At 40.2% G+C, this 14,081-nt stretch overlaps 1 protein-coding gene across 2 annotated transcripts in view; it reads right to left on the bottom strand.

Moving 5' to 3' along the window:
* The window catches only part of LOC126261636 (phosphoenolpyruvate phosphomutase-like), a 53,228-nt gene that overhangs the window by 3,109 nt on the left and 36,038 nt on the right, over positions 1-14,081 (bottom strand). For both annotated transcript variants that reach the window (XM_049958557.1, XM_049958558.1), the window contains exon 7: positions 11,792-11,968. In XM_049958557.1, coding sequence (XP_049814514.1) covers positions 11,792-11,968 — 177 coding nt within the window. The remainder of the gene's footprint in view (positions 1-11,791; positions 11,969-14,081) is intronic.

The following is a 14,081-nucleotide window of genomic DNA, read 5'->3' as shown; positions in this document are numbered from 1 at the left end:
CCTTCCCCTCTGCTGGAGAAGAAATTCTCTTCTCTGGCATGTGCCAGCGATGGGGGCTCGCTCAAGGAGCCCCCCCACCTCCCTGGTGTCTCCAGGACAAGAAGTCAATTAGTTTGAGTCTGATCCGGGACCCACACTCTGTATGCTTCAAGGCTACTAGTTCTCTTTCTGATCCTGATGTTGCTACATCTTGCTCTCTTTCCAACTACACCACCTCTCGCCATGAGGAGGAGGAGGAGGAGGAGGAGGAGGAGGAAGAGGTGGAGGAAATGATGGGTAAGTCTCAGGATGAGGCCACACCCTGCTCCTGATATCTCAGTGGGGTGTCATCCCCTCCTTCTCAATCTGGGTCCTATCTTATGTTCATGGATGTCACTACATCTGTACCAGTGAGGGATGCGGACTCAGCACAATCATCAATTCAGGCCTGTTTGATGTCCATACAGATTCTTGAACTACTCTTCTTCAATGAAACTGTAATAATTACTATCATCACCTTCTGGAATTGTAGTCTCTTCTTTCTCTGTACTCTGTAGCTCATGTTATATTGCAGGAATCTCATTTCATGGATACTTATTTGCCAATGCTTTGTTGTTCCCAAGCCGTCTGCCTGAACTGGTTTGGCCCTTTTTGAGGCTTTGGTGGTGGTCAGCATGGACATTGTTAGCTCCAGGGTTCCACTTGATACTGCACTGGAAGTGGCAGCCATTCAGACACAATAAACTCTGTGATAATGATATGAAATCTGTATCTCCCCCAGGACTGGGCTTCCTATACCTCCTTCAACAGGTTCCTTTCACCCTGAGGATTTTAATGCTCAGAATCCTCTGTGGGGTGGCACTGCAATCACTGACCTAGGGTAGGGTTTTTGAAGACCTGCTGCAGGGCTTGGTCTCTGCACCACATCAGTACTGGAGCTCCCACATCCTTTAGTGTGGCACTAGACACTTTCTCAGCCATAGATCTTTCATCTGTAGCCCTGAATTCTTTCCTTATGTTCAATGAGCATTTCATGATGATTTGTGTGAACCAATCATTTTCCAATCACCTTACTTTCTCTTCAGGATCACTTGGCTGGACACCCTCCATGGTTGGCCTTTATTAATGCAGATTGGGATGCCTTCACTTTGGCTGACATCCCAATGGCTCCATCACATGATAGCACTGATGAGTCTGCATGGAGTTTGACTAATGCCATCCTTTCAGTAGCTGCTTCAGTGATTTACTCTTCCTCGGGTTTTCCCTAATGCTGTGACTATTAAAGAACACCATTTTACCCTCCAATGCGCAAATAGCATGCATCTCTCGACAAACTCCTGGCCATTAAACATCTCTGTTCTTGGGCCCATTATCTTCTTAAATGCCAGAAATGGATTTTTTGGGGATGCCATAGAGCAGCATGCTCCCTCTTTGCAGGTTTGAGCAAAGATCAAGTTCATATTTGGCTGCCGTCCTCTTACAGGTCTACCATGAATTTCCCTGAATGGTGCTATCCTCACCAGCGCAGACTCTTATCACTGAGCATTTTGTGAGCCATTTCGCCCATGCTTCAGCTTCGGTCCACTATCTGCTTGCTACCCATCTTCTCACACTCTCTCTGGAATGATTCCCTGTATATTTTGTTCCCATCCCATGGAGCCTTATAATGCCCATTTAGTGAGTGGGAATTCAGTGCCCTTGCTCTCTAAACCAATACAGCTGCTGGACTGGACTGGGAAGACAATCAAATGCTTCATCACTAATCAGCAGCTAGCCAAACTCTTATATTTGTCCTTTTTAACGGTCTCTGAAGTGATGGGGGAATTACCTTCTCAGTGGCTAGAAAGTACTATAATTTTAGTTTCAAAATCGAGTAAATTGCTTCTTCAGATGGATAGCTGTTGTCTGATCAGTTTAACCAGCCCTCTGCAAGGTACTTGAAACTGTGGTGAGTCTAACGCCATATTGGATGCATGATTCCTGAGACGTTTTGGTTTTGACCCAGGGCACTTTTTGCCAAGACCACTCAACTGCATATAATTTTGTCCACCTGGAGTCAGCTATGCAAATAGATTTTGCCTGGATTTAACACTGTGTCACAGTCTTCTTCGTTCTTCATAAAGTTCATGATATCCTATGGGGCCTCTGTGGCCAGCCCCAAATTTTATACAGAACTTTGATGGTATACTTTTCAGGTACAGGTTGAAGCCTCCCATAACACCTCCCATACACAAGAGAATGCGGTTTCACAGGGTCCTGTTTTGAGTGTCCCTCTCTTTTTACTGGCTATCAACGGTCTGGTGATGGCTGTGAGGCCTATAGTTTTATCCTCTTTGTATGCTGATGATTTTTGCGTTTATTTATGTGTTCATAATGGGTGTCACTGAAAGTAGACTGCAGGGAGCTATACACAGAGTGCAATCATGGGTTCTTGGCTGCCAAGACTTGTTTTATGCATTTCTGTCGTCACCTTACAGTCCATCCCCATCCAGATCTGTATCTTGATGGTGAGTCCTCCAATGTGGTGGACTCTTATTGTTTTCCAGGACTAGACTTTGATGCCCGGTTGATGTGGCTTCCCCATCTTTATCCACTAAAGCAGACATGTTAGTTGCACCTCAACACTCACTGATGCCTCAGCAACATAGACTGGTGTGGACTGCTCTACTCTGCTACTGCTCTACAAAGTGGTGGCCCACTCCCATCTAGATTACAGGAGTCTAACACACAGCTTTGCATCACCTTTGACATTTCAGATGCCTGACCCCATACACCACTGTGGGTTATGATTGGCAACTGGTGCTGTCAAGCCTATCCCAACGATTAGCCTTCTGGTGGAGACAGGGGTTCCATTATTGTTGGTTCTGCACCAAAACAGTTGATTGCTTACACGTTACACAACCACTGCTCCTCAGAGCACCCGAACCACTGTATCTTCTTTCCACATATGGAGATCCACCTCCTGTAATGGCAGCCCAGGTCTGGGGTTAAGATTGCCATCTGCATCTGGTCCTTTTTTTCAGAAGTCCAATTTTCCCCATCTACCACCTCACCTCCAGGCCTGCACAAGCACACTTTCATGGTGTGTACCATGTCCACAGCTCTGTCTTCACCTATCACAAGGTCTGAAAGACTTGGGTGATCCTGAGACCCTGCATAGCCAAGTCTTCCCCATTGGTGGTGCGTTTTGGGGTTCAGAAGTAGACTATACTGGTGGCTCAAAGGTGCCCGGGCTTTGCTTTTGTTTATGGGGGATGTAATTATCTCTGCTCCTTACCAGATGGCTGCAGTGTTTTCACTGTAGAGTTGGTAGACACCTTGTGCTCTTGAGCACATCCATTCCTGCACCAGTGAGTTCTTCCTCATTTGAAACGACTCTTCAAGAAGTTTACAAGCTCTTAACCAGTTACCCTTGCCATCCCTTGGTCCTGACTCTCTAGGATTACATTTTTGCCCTCGAACAATGTGGAAGCTTGGTGGTCTTTGTCTGGACCCCAGATCACATTGGGATGCCAGTGAATGAACTCCCTGGCATGCTGGCTAAATTGGCTATTGGCAAGCCACAGCCTGAGATTGGTATCTGATCGGTATTACACAATCTAGTTCTAAGGATTTGGAATATGGAATGGCATACTCTGACTTGACCGAACAAACTACAGCCAATAAAGGAGAGCACAAATTTGTGCAGGTCCTCCATGTGGGCCTGTCTCAAGGACTTTATAGTCCCTTGGCAGCTCCACATCAGCCATTCTTGGCTGACTCACCATCACCTCCATCCTGAGGATCTGCTCTGTTGTCATCATGGTGCCCATTTGGCATTGGTTAACATTTGACAGGACTGTCCAAACCCAGCTGACACATTAATCTTCCTGACTCGGTACCCCTAGTGCTAGCAGATGATGCCTCTCCAGCTGACCTGGTTTTATGGTTCATTCATGGAGGGGTTTTTTATCATTCTCTCTAAGGGAGTGCACCTCAGCCTTATTGGCCCATTGAGGGGTTGGCAGAATGCCCTTTTGTCACTCCGCTTCCAATAGGCAGTGGCTGTCTGGGCTTTGTGGTTCACCCCAGTCGTTACCCTGCCTACTCTCTTGCTCTTATTCCCCATTGTTGCATATTCTGTTTGAGTTGGTGCTCTTCTGTTTTCCTGTGCTTCTTTCACTCTTCCAATGTCACTAGTCTTTTCTGGGTGTTGTTGGGTGGGATGTGCCTCTGATAAGTTGTGGAAAGTATGTCCCCCATCACACTTCCTGCATGTGGGGTTCTCCAGCTGCTCCTGGTTGGGGCACCTCCCCCTCCCCCCCTCTTTCTATGTTTCTCCCCTTTTCTTCTTCCTTGTTGCTTTCTCTAGACTTCATTGTCCTTTGGTACACCTTGGGGTTTTGTTTCTTTGGGTTTTGTGGACTAGTGTCATCTTTGGGATGCAGTTTTGTTGACTTGCCTGTTCCAGGTAGGAGAGACTAATGATCTTATAGTTTGGTTTCTTTAATCATTCAACCAACCAAACATATAGCTGCACATGTTAATGTGACTACTTCAGAGATGGGGAGCTAAGCTGGCCCCAAATTGAATTTGCCTGGCAGATTAACAATGAGGGTCTGTGTGCTGGTCAGTCTGGGTATGGTTTTTAGACAGTTTCTCACATCTCATTAGGTGAATAGTTCTCCACAGATACATGCTATGCAAACATTTAGAACACTTTTTCACATGTGTGCACAGAATCTACTCCGGATGCAGACAGATGGTACACATTCCTTCTGTTCTGGGAGATGAATAGGAGAATGATGACCTTAGCAGGTTGATATCCTTAAAAACTTAGTCAGCATCTTATTTGATCATAATCATGTAGTGAAAGTGAAGAGAGCAAGGAATGTAGAAAATCGACTTATGTTCACTTTGTTCACATAAAGTGCACAAACCAGCACAGTTGTGTTCAAACAGGAAAATACCACTTCATGACTTCAATCACTGCATCGATTTCGTGCACGTTATTTTGTCCTCAAAAGAAAGGACAATTCAAAAATAACAGTATAAACAGGCAAATAATGTTTTCGGGTTACAAACAATGCACTTACATGCTAGTGAGTAACTTAGAAGATATTTGTTCATGCAAAGTAAAAATCAGACTTGAGATATGTATAAAATTTACTCAGGACATAACTGTAAAAGGTGTTTCTAAAAATATTATCCAAATACTCCTGTACAACAAATTCTCACATTCAAAGTATTAAGCTGCAAGTAAAATAATTGGATTGAATGTATGTCTGGGATCTCCTCTCAAACCCCTTTATCGATTTCAAACATATTTGGCACACAAACTGAAGACATTAAGAGAATCAAAACTTTAGAGTCTGCAACCTTGTAGCTGCATTAGGGGTGGAGATATGGCGAAAACGTATTTTCCAGCACTTGCACATAGGCTGCCCTGCACGACAGGTGTGTTGTGCAGAAAGAGTATAGGCCTACCTCATTTACCAGCTTCGCAGGGGCTACACGTGCTGATAGGCATGGCTATTGAAGATTGGGATGGATAAATGAGGGGATTGAAAAAGAGGGGGAGCAAGAGGTGGGGTGGGGGGGGGGCAGGAAGCCATAAACAGTAAGAGGATGGGTCAGGGGGAATGGACAGAGAGTAGGAGGGAATGGTCAGGGGGAGGGACACAAGAAAGTGGATGAGGAAAGTGGATGAAGTGATGGATAGGAAGATGAGGACGAGATGAATGGAGTGAAGTGGGGAGGTAGTGTAGGGAAGAGGAGAAACACAGAGGCTGGGGCAGGAGGCGAAGATGGACAGAGAGATTTGAGGAGGAGGAGTAGATGGGCAGGTAGGTGGCAGGCGGAGATGACAAAAGGAAAGCTGGAGTTTTAAATTTCAGTGTAGGAAATCTTTCACACAGGAGAATTGTACAAATGTACCATCATTTGACCAACACATAGACTCTCTTAAGGAGGGCATAGTAATAGGCACCCGTGGAATAGAATTTGAACTGAAAGAATTGAAAACAAATACATCGCCATGTCCAAAGGGGATCTGAATTCAATTCTACAAAGAGTACCCTATGGAATTGGCCCCTTACTAAGCTTGCATTTGTCATGAATCTCTTGCACAGAATGAAATCCTTAGTGACTGGAAAAAAGTGCAAGTGACTCTTGTCTATAAGAAGGGCAAAAGAACGGACCCGCAAAATTACAGACCAAAATCCTTAACATCAGTTTGCTGCAGAATTCTCGAACATATTCTTGTTTGAGTACAATAAATTTCATTGAGATGAAAAAGCTTTTTATCCACAAATCAGAATAACTCGTGCAAAAACCCAGCTTTCCCTGTTCTCACATGATATCCTATAAACTATGGATAAAGGGCTAAAGGCAGATTCCGTATTGCTAGATTTCTGAAAAGCATTTGATGTGGAGTCCCACTGCAGACTGTTAATGGCGGTATGAGCATACTACATAGATTCCCAGATATGGAAGTGGCTCTAAGGCTTTTTATGTAATAGAGCCCAGTACATTGTCCTCAATGGTGAGTGTTTATCAGCGACAAGGGTAATGTCAGAGTGGCCAGGGAAGTGTGATAGAACTGCTATTATTCTCTATATTCATAAATGATCTGATGGACAGGGCAAGCAGCAGTCTGCTGCTGTTTGCTGACGATGCTGTGGTGTACAAGAACCTGATGTCATTGAGTGACTGTAGGATGCTGCAAGATCACTTAAACAAAATTTATGGTTGTTGTGATAAATGGCAACTGGCACTAGATGTAGAAAAATGTAAGTTAATGCAGATGAGTGGAAAGAACAACCCCATAGTGCTCGAATTCAGCATTAATAGAGTGCTGCTTGAAACAGTCACATCACTTGAATATGTAGGGTAACATTGCAGAGTGATGTGAAATGGAACGAGCATGGAAGGACTGTAGTAGGGAAGGTGAATGGTCAACTTGGGTTTATTGGGAGAATTTTAGGAGAGTTGGTCCATTTGTAAAGGAGACTGCATATAGAACACTAATGTGACCCATTTTTGAGTGCTGCTCGAGTGGTTCCGACACCCACCAGGTCAGATTAAAGGATGACATCAGAGCAAGGGAAGACATTGTGTGCTGCTTGGTTCATTACCAGTGGGTTCAAACAACATGACTTACTGGACTTGACTTAATTCGTTTGGCCGCTATGGGGGCATAGGACATCCAGGAGAATTCGCCATCTGTCTCTGTCTTTGGCCATTTGCCACAGTTTTTTATTTATTTATTTATTATCATCCCAATGATCACATTTGTGATATAGGATTTGTCAGGGTACATTTTAACAACTACATAATATCTTTACAAAATTTGTACCTGTGCTGAATTCATATTAATCTGTCTTATGTTTAATACAATATACAACTAATAAGTGTTTTTATAACATAATTTATTATGCACTGATGTAATTTCATTTGTCACATTAACTTAAACATATATTTTATACAGTTACGCAGAGATATTCACTTATGCTGTAATAGCATTTGTCAAGCATGTGGTTCTTTAGAACAGTTTTAAATTTATCCTCATTTTCCAGCTCTTTGATATATTTTGGTAGTGCATTAAAAAGTTTGATGCCTTGATTACGTACATGTTTCTGGTTTCGGGTCTTGTTACAGCTTGTATGTGGAGATCTTTACATTGCCGTGTGTCGTAATTATGGAAGTCTGTATTGGTTTTCATTTTGTCCTGATTTCTTTTGATCACCAACAGTCATTTCAGTATGTATAATGATGGAATTGTTAAAATTTTCAATGCTTTAAAAAGGGGTCTACAATGTGTTTGAGGTGGGCTGTGGGTCATTATCCGAATAGCACGTTTTTGCAATTTGAAAATCTCATTTAGACGACAACTTGTTTTTCCCCAGAATACTATTCCATAGGATGCAGTGGACTGAAAATAGCCAAAATATACTAATCTGGTACAGTCATTACTACAAACTCTTGAAATTATTCCAAGCACAAAACATGCTGAATTTAGTTTTAGTGCTAAGTTCACCACATGGTCCTTCCAATTAATCTTATCATCAATGTGCATACCCAGGAATTTTGCACACTGTACTCTTTCAAGTTGTTTGCCCTCCATGGTGGGATTTAGGTCGTCCTGTTCACTTATTTTTCCATATTGCACATAATTAGTTTTTTTTTTTTTTTTTTTTTTTTTTTTTTTTTTTTTTTTTTTTTTGCATTCAGTGTTAGCTTGTTAGCACTAAACCATTTTTGTATATCTTGTAGGACATGGTCCACAGTACTGTGCAATGACTGCTTCATATCACTAACTATTAAACTAGTATCATCAGCAAATAACATGATTCTAGCTTTTCTCTCTGACACCTGAATATCATTAATGTAAATGAGGAACAGCAAGGGGCCTAATACACTTCCTTGGGGTACTCCTACTGTGACCTCCCTTGGATCTGATCTTAGTTTAATTTTTTGATTAATATTTGGTGCTGTAATTTCAACCACTTGCATCCTCTTTTCCAGATAAGACTCAAACCACTTTTTTACCGGTCCTCTGATACCTATAGCTTCAAGCTTTTTCAAAAGTATGCTGTGGTCAACAGTGTCAAAGGCTTTTGACAAATCTAGATTTATCCCAACTACACTATTTCCCTCTTCCAATTTAGTGATTATTTTTTTTTGTGTATTCTAATACAGCTGTTTCGGTACTTCTCCCAGCTTGAAATCCATGCTGATTACTGTTTATCAGATTGTGCATATTAAGATAATGTGTGACTCTATATTTCCTTAGTATCTCTAAAACTTTAGAGAAAGTTGGGAGGAGTGAGACAGGTCTGTAGTTTTCTATTTTAAGTTTATCACCCTTTTTCAACAGGGGAATGACTTTAGAAATTTTCAGTTTTTGTGGAAACACGCCCTCAGCCATTGACAAGTTTGCTATGTGCGCCATTGGTTTCGCTATCTGATTAGCTGTTTTCTTTACTAATATTATTGGCACTTCATCTACTCCAGCTGACATCTTGGACTTCAGACTTTTAATCACTTTTAAAACTTCCTTTTCGTTTGTTGGAACTGCCATCATACTGCTGGCTGCCTTGGGTGCTTCCATCTTAATCTGCTCCCCAAGATTCCTGCTTAATGTCTGGGGTACATTTAAAAAGTAATTATTTATATAATTAGGCGTGGCATATTTATCTACCATTTTATTCTCCTCATCTTTTAGAATAATTTCCTTGTCTTTGGTAGGTACCCCGGTTTCTTTCCTCACAATTTCCCATGCTATTTTAGTTTTATTTCTGGACTGTTTTATTTCCATATTATTACTTAATAACTTTGCATTTGCAATTACTCTGCGGTATATTTTCCTATACCTCTTTACATATTCTATAAAATCAATATTTGTACACTTCCTCAACTCTGAATTCAGTTTTTTCATGTTTTCACATGATTTCTTAATTCCAAGAGTCATCCAAGAACTTGACTTTATGTATCCAGTAGACTTGACTCTGGTCAGTTTCTTTGGAAAACACATCTCCAAGTTCATCATATAAATCGATGCCTCATCTGTACTTGACTGTTTCATAACATCTAACCAATTTTCATTTTCTAAGATACTTATGAACTGATGACAGCTGTCCACAGAGAAGTTTCTTTTGTAAATATTATTTACACCTTTATCTTCCTTTTACTTTAAAGGGATTTCAATGGTGAGAGCATTGTGGTCAGACAATCCTAAATCTATGTTTGTTACCTCTATGTCAGTTTCTGACATATTTGAGAAAATGTTATCTATGAGGCTATTGGAGGTGTTTGTTATTCTAGTTGAATTGTTTATGTGTGGTGACATGTTGAAACTCTTTAATATGTCCAAAAATTGCCTTTTTTGTTGACTTTCAACTAGAAGATTAATATTGAAATCACCACAAAGAATAATCACAGTTTCTTTTTTGTAAATAGTATTTAGCAACAATTCTAATTTATCAAAAAAGACTTCTATGTTTCCACATGGTGACCTATACACTGTTATGACTATGACTTTTTTCATCAGGCCATATAGCTGGACAGCACCTGCTTCAAAAAACTTTTCAATACTTAAGTTCTCTGCTTCACATCTCTTTTTAAATTCTAACTCTTGTCTAAGGTAAATACCGACTACACCACCTTTTGCAGATTTCCTACTATAATTATTTGCCATTTTAAATGGATTAATATGAATACTACTAATTTCTTGGTCCTTACACCAATGTTCTGTAATACACAAGACATCAGGTTGGGTGTTACTTACTGCTATTTCAAGTTCACAATATTTGTTCTTGAGGCACTGCACATTTAGAGTCATAATCTTTAGAACAGGGAAGTGAGCACTGGTGGTATTTCTCCTTTCGTTTAACACTGTTATCTTGGAGTTTTCATTATGGCTGGATACCAAAAATCCTGTTGTACCACAGGTTTCTTGTTTCTGTTGCTTTTCCTACTTGAAGTGGATGATGCTGATTGATTGTTTATACTAGCTGTGGCAGCTGATGACATTTTAATATTTACAATAGCAGATGATGATGTTTTTAGTGCTTCAGCAAATGTTGCTCTTGTTAAGGTTTTCATTTCTTCTGCTTCTGTCCTCATTTGGAGTGGGATTTTAGGGAACTTTTCTACTGTTATGCGGCTTACTTCTTCCCAGATCTTGCCAACTCTTTTTGCTTCCCCTTCCACTGTCCTTTTCTATGTGCCCCTAGGTCTTCCTCTCTTATTTGTTCCCTGGGGATTCCATTCCAATGCTTTTTTCTTGATGGTCCAAGTGGTTTTCTCAATGTGTGCTCCAGCCACCCCCACTTTCTCACTGGTATCCGGTCTTCTATAGGAATCTGGTTTGTTATTCACCAGAGCTCCGTATTACATATTTTTTCTGGCCACCAGATATTCATGATGTGTCAGACACATCTATTTATGAAGCCTTTCAAACAACATGCAAGTTATTTAGATGTATATGGACTGTATGAGACCAGGAAAATCTCTGAAATTGTGTCGTTTCATTTGTATAAACAATGTGCAAGTATTCTGGAGATACTTTGGGAACTGAAATGGTAATCCTTGGAGGGAATACAATGTTCTTTTTGAGCAACACAACCAAGAAAATTTAAAAAGATCATCATTTGAAGCTGACTGCAGAACCATTCTACTCCTCCCCCCTCCCCCCAAAAATAAACCATGAGGACCATGCAGATAACAGAAAAGAAATTAGGACTTGTGTCGAAGCATTTAGACAGTCCATTTTTCCTCATTCCATTTGTGAGTGGAACAGGAAGGGAAATGACTAGTAGTGGTACAGGTACCCTCCACCACACACTATACATTGCTTTGCAGAGTATGTATGTATGTAGATGTAGATGGGCAGAGAGAGACAGGGCAGAGGGATGAACAGAAAGGGTGAGAGTAAGAGATAGGCAAAGAGGGGGAGTGAGAGATAAGCAGAGAGAGTAAGGGGGGCGAGGAATAAATGGACCATGAGGAGGAGGAAGAGGAGAACTGAGAAAGGGAGGAGGTAGAGGAGACATGCAATGTATGTATTGAATGTGCATGTGAGCGAAGCCACAGGGAAAGGTTAGTTAATTAAGTGAAGAAATTTAAAAAAATATTCTCCATTTGCATATACCACTTACCAGTGATGATGCTCACTTCATGGTCCGTTAGTAGGGGCTATGTTTGCATGACACTTCAGATTATGAAATTCATTTCTTAAGTATTGTATATAACTTGAAATATGTAAAATGCATATTTTTACGTGTGTGGTTCTGAATTATTATTTTTAACAGTATTTGAAAGATCATGTTACCTTCATTTCCACACCAGCCAGTGATTTTTCTTCAAAAATTTGTTTGCTAGTACTTTGCATTGCTTGCACTGATGCCCTCAAATTATGGTTAGCCCATATTACTGTTGAGATTCCCATTTCTTCAAACTTCTTTGTTGGGGTTGTATAGTATTTGGTTGGTACAATTACAACAGGACCCTGAAAATTTCTGTAATCACTATCATCCTTTGCTTTTTTAAGTAGAAGATATTACCATATTTACTCGAATCTAAGCCGCACTTTTTTCCAGTTTTTGTAATCCAAAAAACTGCCTGCGGCTTAGAATCGAGTGCAAAGTAAGCGGAAGTTCTGAAAAATGTTGGTAGGTGCCGCCAAAACTAACTTCTACCGTCGATTATATGTAGCGCTACACAGGCATGCTTTGCAGGCACAAAGATAAATACTGGCGCCAAAACTTCTGCGTCACGAGTTTCGACCACTGCATTTTCATACATTATCCAACGAAGTAAATACAAATTCCGTTTTGTTCATCTTCGAATGCAGCAGCATGTCAATGTACTACGAAAATCTGACTGGCAAGACTGTTTGGGATGTTTGTCAATATGGCCAACTCTACATTCTGATTTCTGAATTTTTTTGCTACCTGTGAGAAGAGATGGTTGCTAATAGGAACTATTATAAATTGTGAATCACATGCAGTATTCTCTTTACCATAAGAATAATACGAATATAAACATTTTGCCATGTATTCTTTCGTGTTTGCTGCTATCTCATTTAAATCCTCTGCCTAATAAACTACGAAACTAGAGTGAGACAACAGCAAAGGCGGAAGAATATACATATCATGTCATGTTTATATTCGTATTATTCTTGTGCCTCATAGTGATACAGTCTGAAATGAAGCACGGCAATTGACTAGATTTTTAAATCTAAGATGACTCTAAGTTCTGTGCAGAATTTAATGTACTAAAGAGGCGTCTGCAAAGATTTTCAAATGGAGAAAAATTTCCGCTAAACTCTCGTTCAGAACATCTTCTCTCATATGCAGTCTATTATTTGGTTCTTGTTGATCATTATCAAAGAAAGCAGTATTGTAAGTAACAGCAAATAGCAGCCTCTTGCCATTGTTTCGCCAATAAGACGATTCCTTAAAAAAGCGGGCGGTAGCGTGCACAAGAGCAAGCCATGCCGCGAGCGGTGAAAGGTCGTAAACACTCATTATCAGAATGCGACAAACAATGCATGACACAGCACAGTAATGCATTTTCAGATTCGAGTGATGTAAACACGTATAACAAAGAGAACGGCACTTATCAGATCAAAGAAAAATAAGCAATCAATTCAAACCAGACGAAGCACGCGAAAAAGGAAGGGTACCCGTATCAATACAGACGAAGCGCCTGACGCATAGCAATGGCTACCTGGTAAAGCTAACTGCTAAACTTACGACTCGAATCAAACAACTGTAGCTGTATCGTCATTCATTCGACCTAAATTGTTTCATATTACAATGGACCAACTTTGTTTCGATTTGGAGGTGCGGCCTAAAATTTTTCTCTCCCCTTGAATTTCGAGTCTCAAATTTCAGGTGCGGCTTAGATTCGGGAAAATTTTTTTCCTTGATTTCGAGTTCCATTTCTCAGGTGCGGCCTAGATTCGAGTAAATACGGTACATTCTGTAAGAAATTTCTGCATATGAATGTGTGTTTACAAATGTGTGTAGCCAAGGATTACAGATGACGAGAAAAATATCTAACATTCTTAACAAGGAAAACTTGACATCAACTGTAGCAGTTTCTTAACTAAGAGATTTTACTTACAACACAAAAAGGAGATGTAAATATAATAAATTTCATCCATCTAATCTAATTTGTAACATTTATTAAGAATTTCTGTTCAGACATGTTTAAGTAACATTCAGCAGTTCTTGTGAATTACTGCTACATTATCATGGAGTGTACGTGTGATGAATTTGTTTATTTAGTGCCCGTTTTATCAAGTCATGATGTAGGACTCGTCAAAATAGAAGACAGTGTAAAACTTTACATAGGCTATGTACAAAATACAGGCACATATAAGTTGTAATATTATGTCTATATTCCAGAGCTTCCTTATAATACATCGCGATTGATTGTAATAAGTATAAGGAAATAGAATTTTATGTACACATTTATAGACACAAGAGACACAGCTGAAAAGTTCAAGATAAATCTTGATTGATTGCACTAAAGTAAGCATTGTTCTAGCTAAATACACACTCACTATACACACTAATTAACAGGAGTACATTAGAAAAGAGAGTTTAGTTATA

This window comes from Schistocerca nitens, chromosome 1, assembly GCF_023898315.1.
Source record: "Schistocerca nitens isolate TAMUIC-IGC-003100 chromosome 1, iqSchNite1.1, whole genome shotgun sequence".
NCBI lineage: Eukaryota > Metazoa > Arthropoda > Insecta > Orthoptera > Acrididae > Schistocerca > Schistocerca nitens.
Note: the sequence above shows the minus strand (reverse complement) of the source record. Positions and strands in the feature narration are given on the sequence as shown.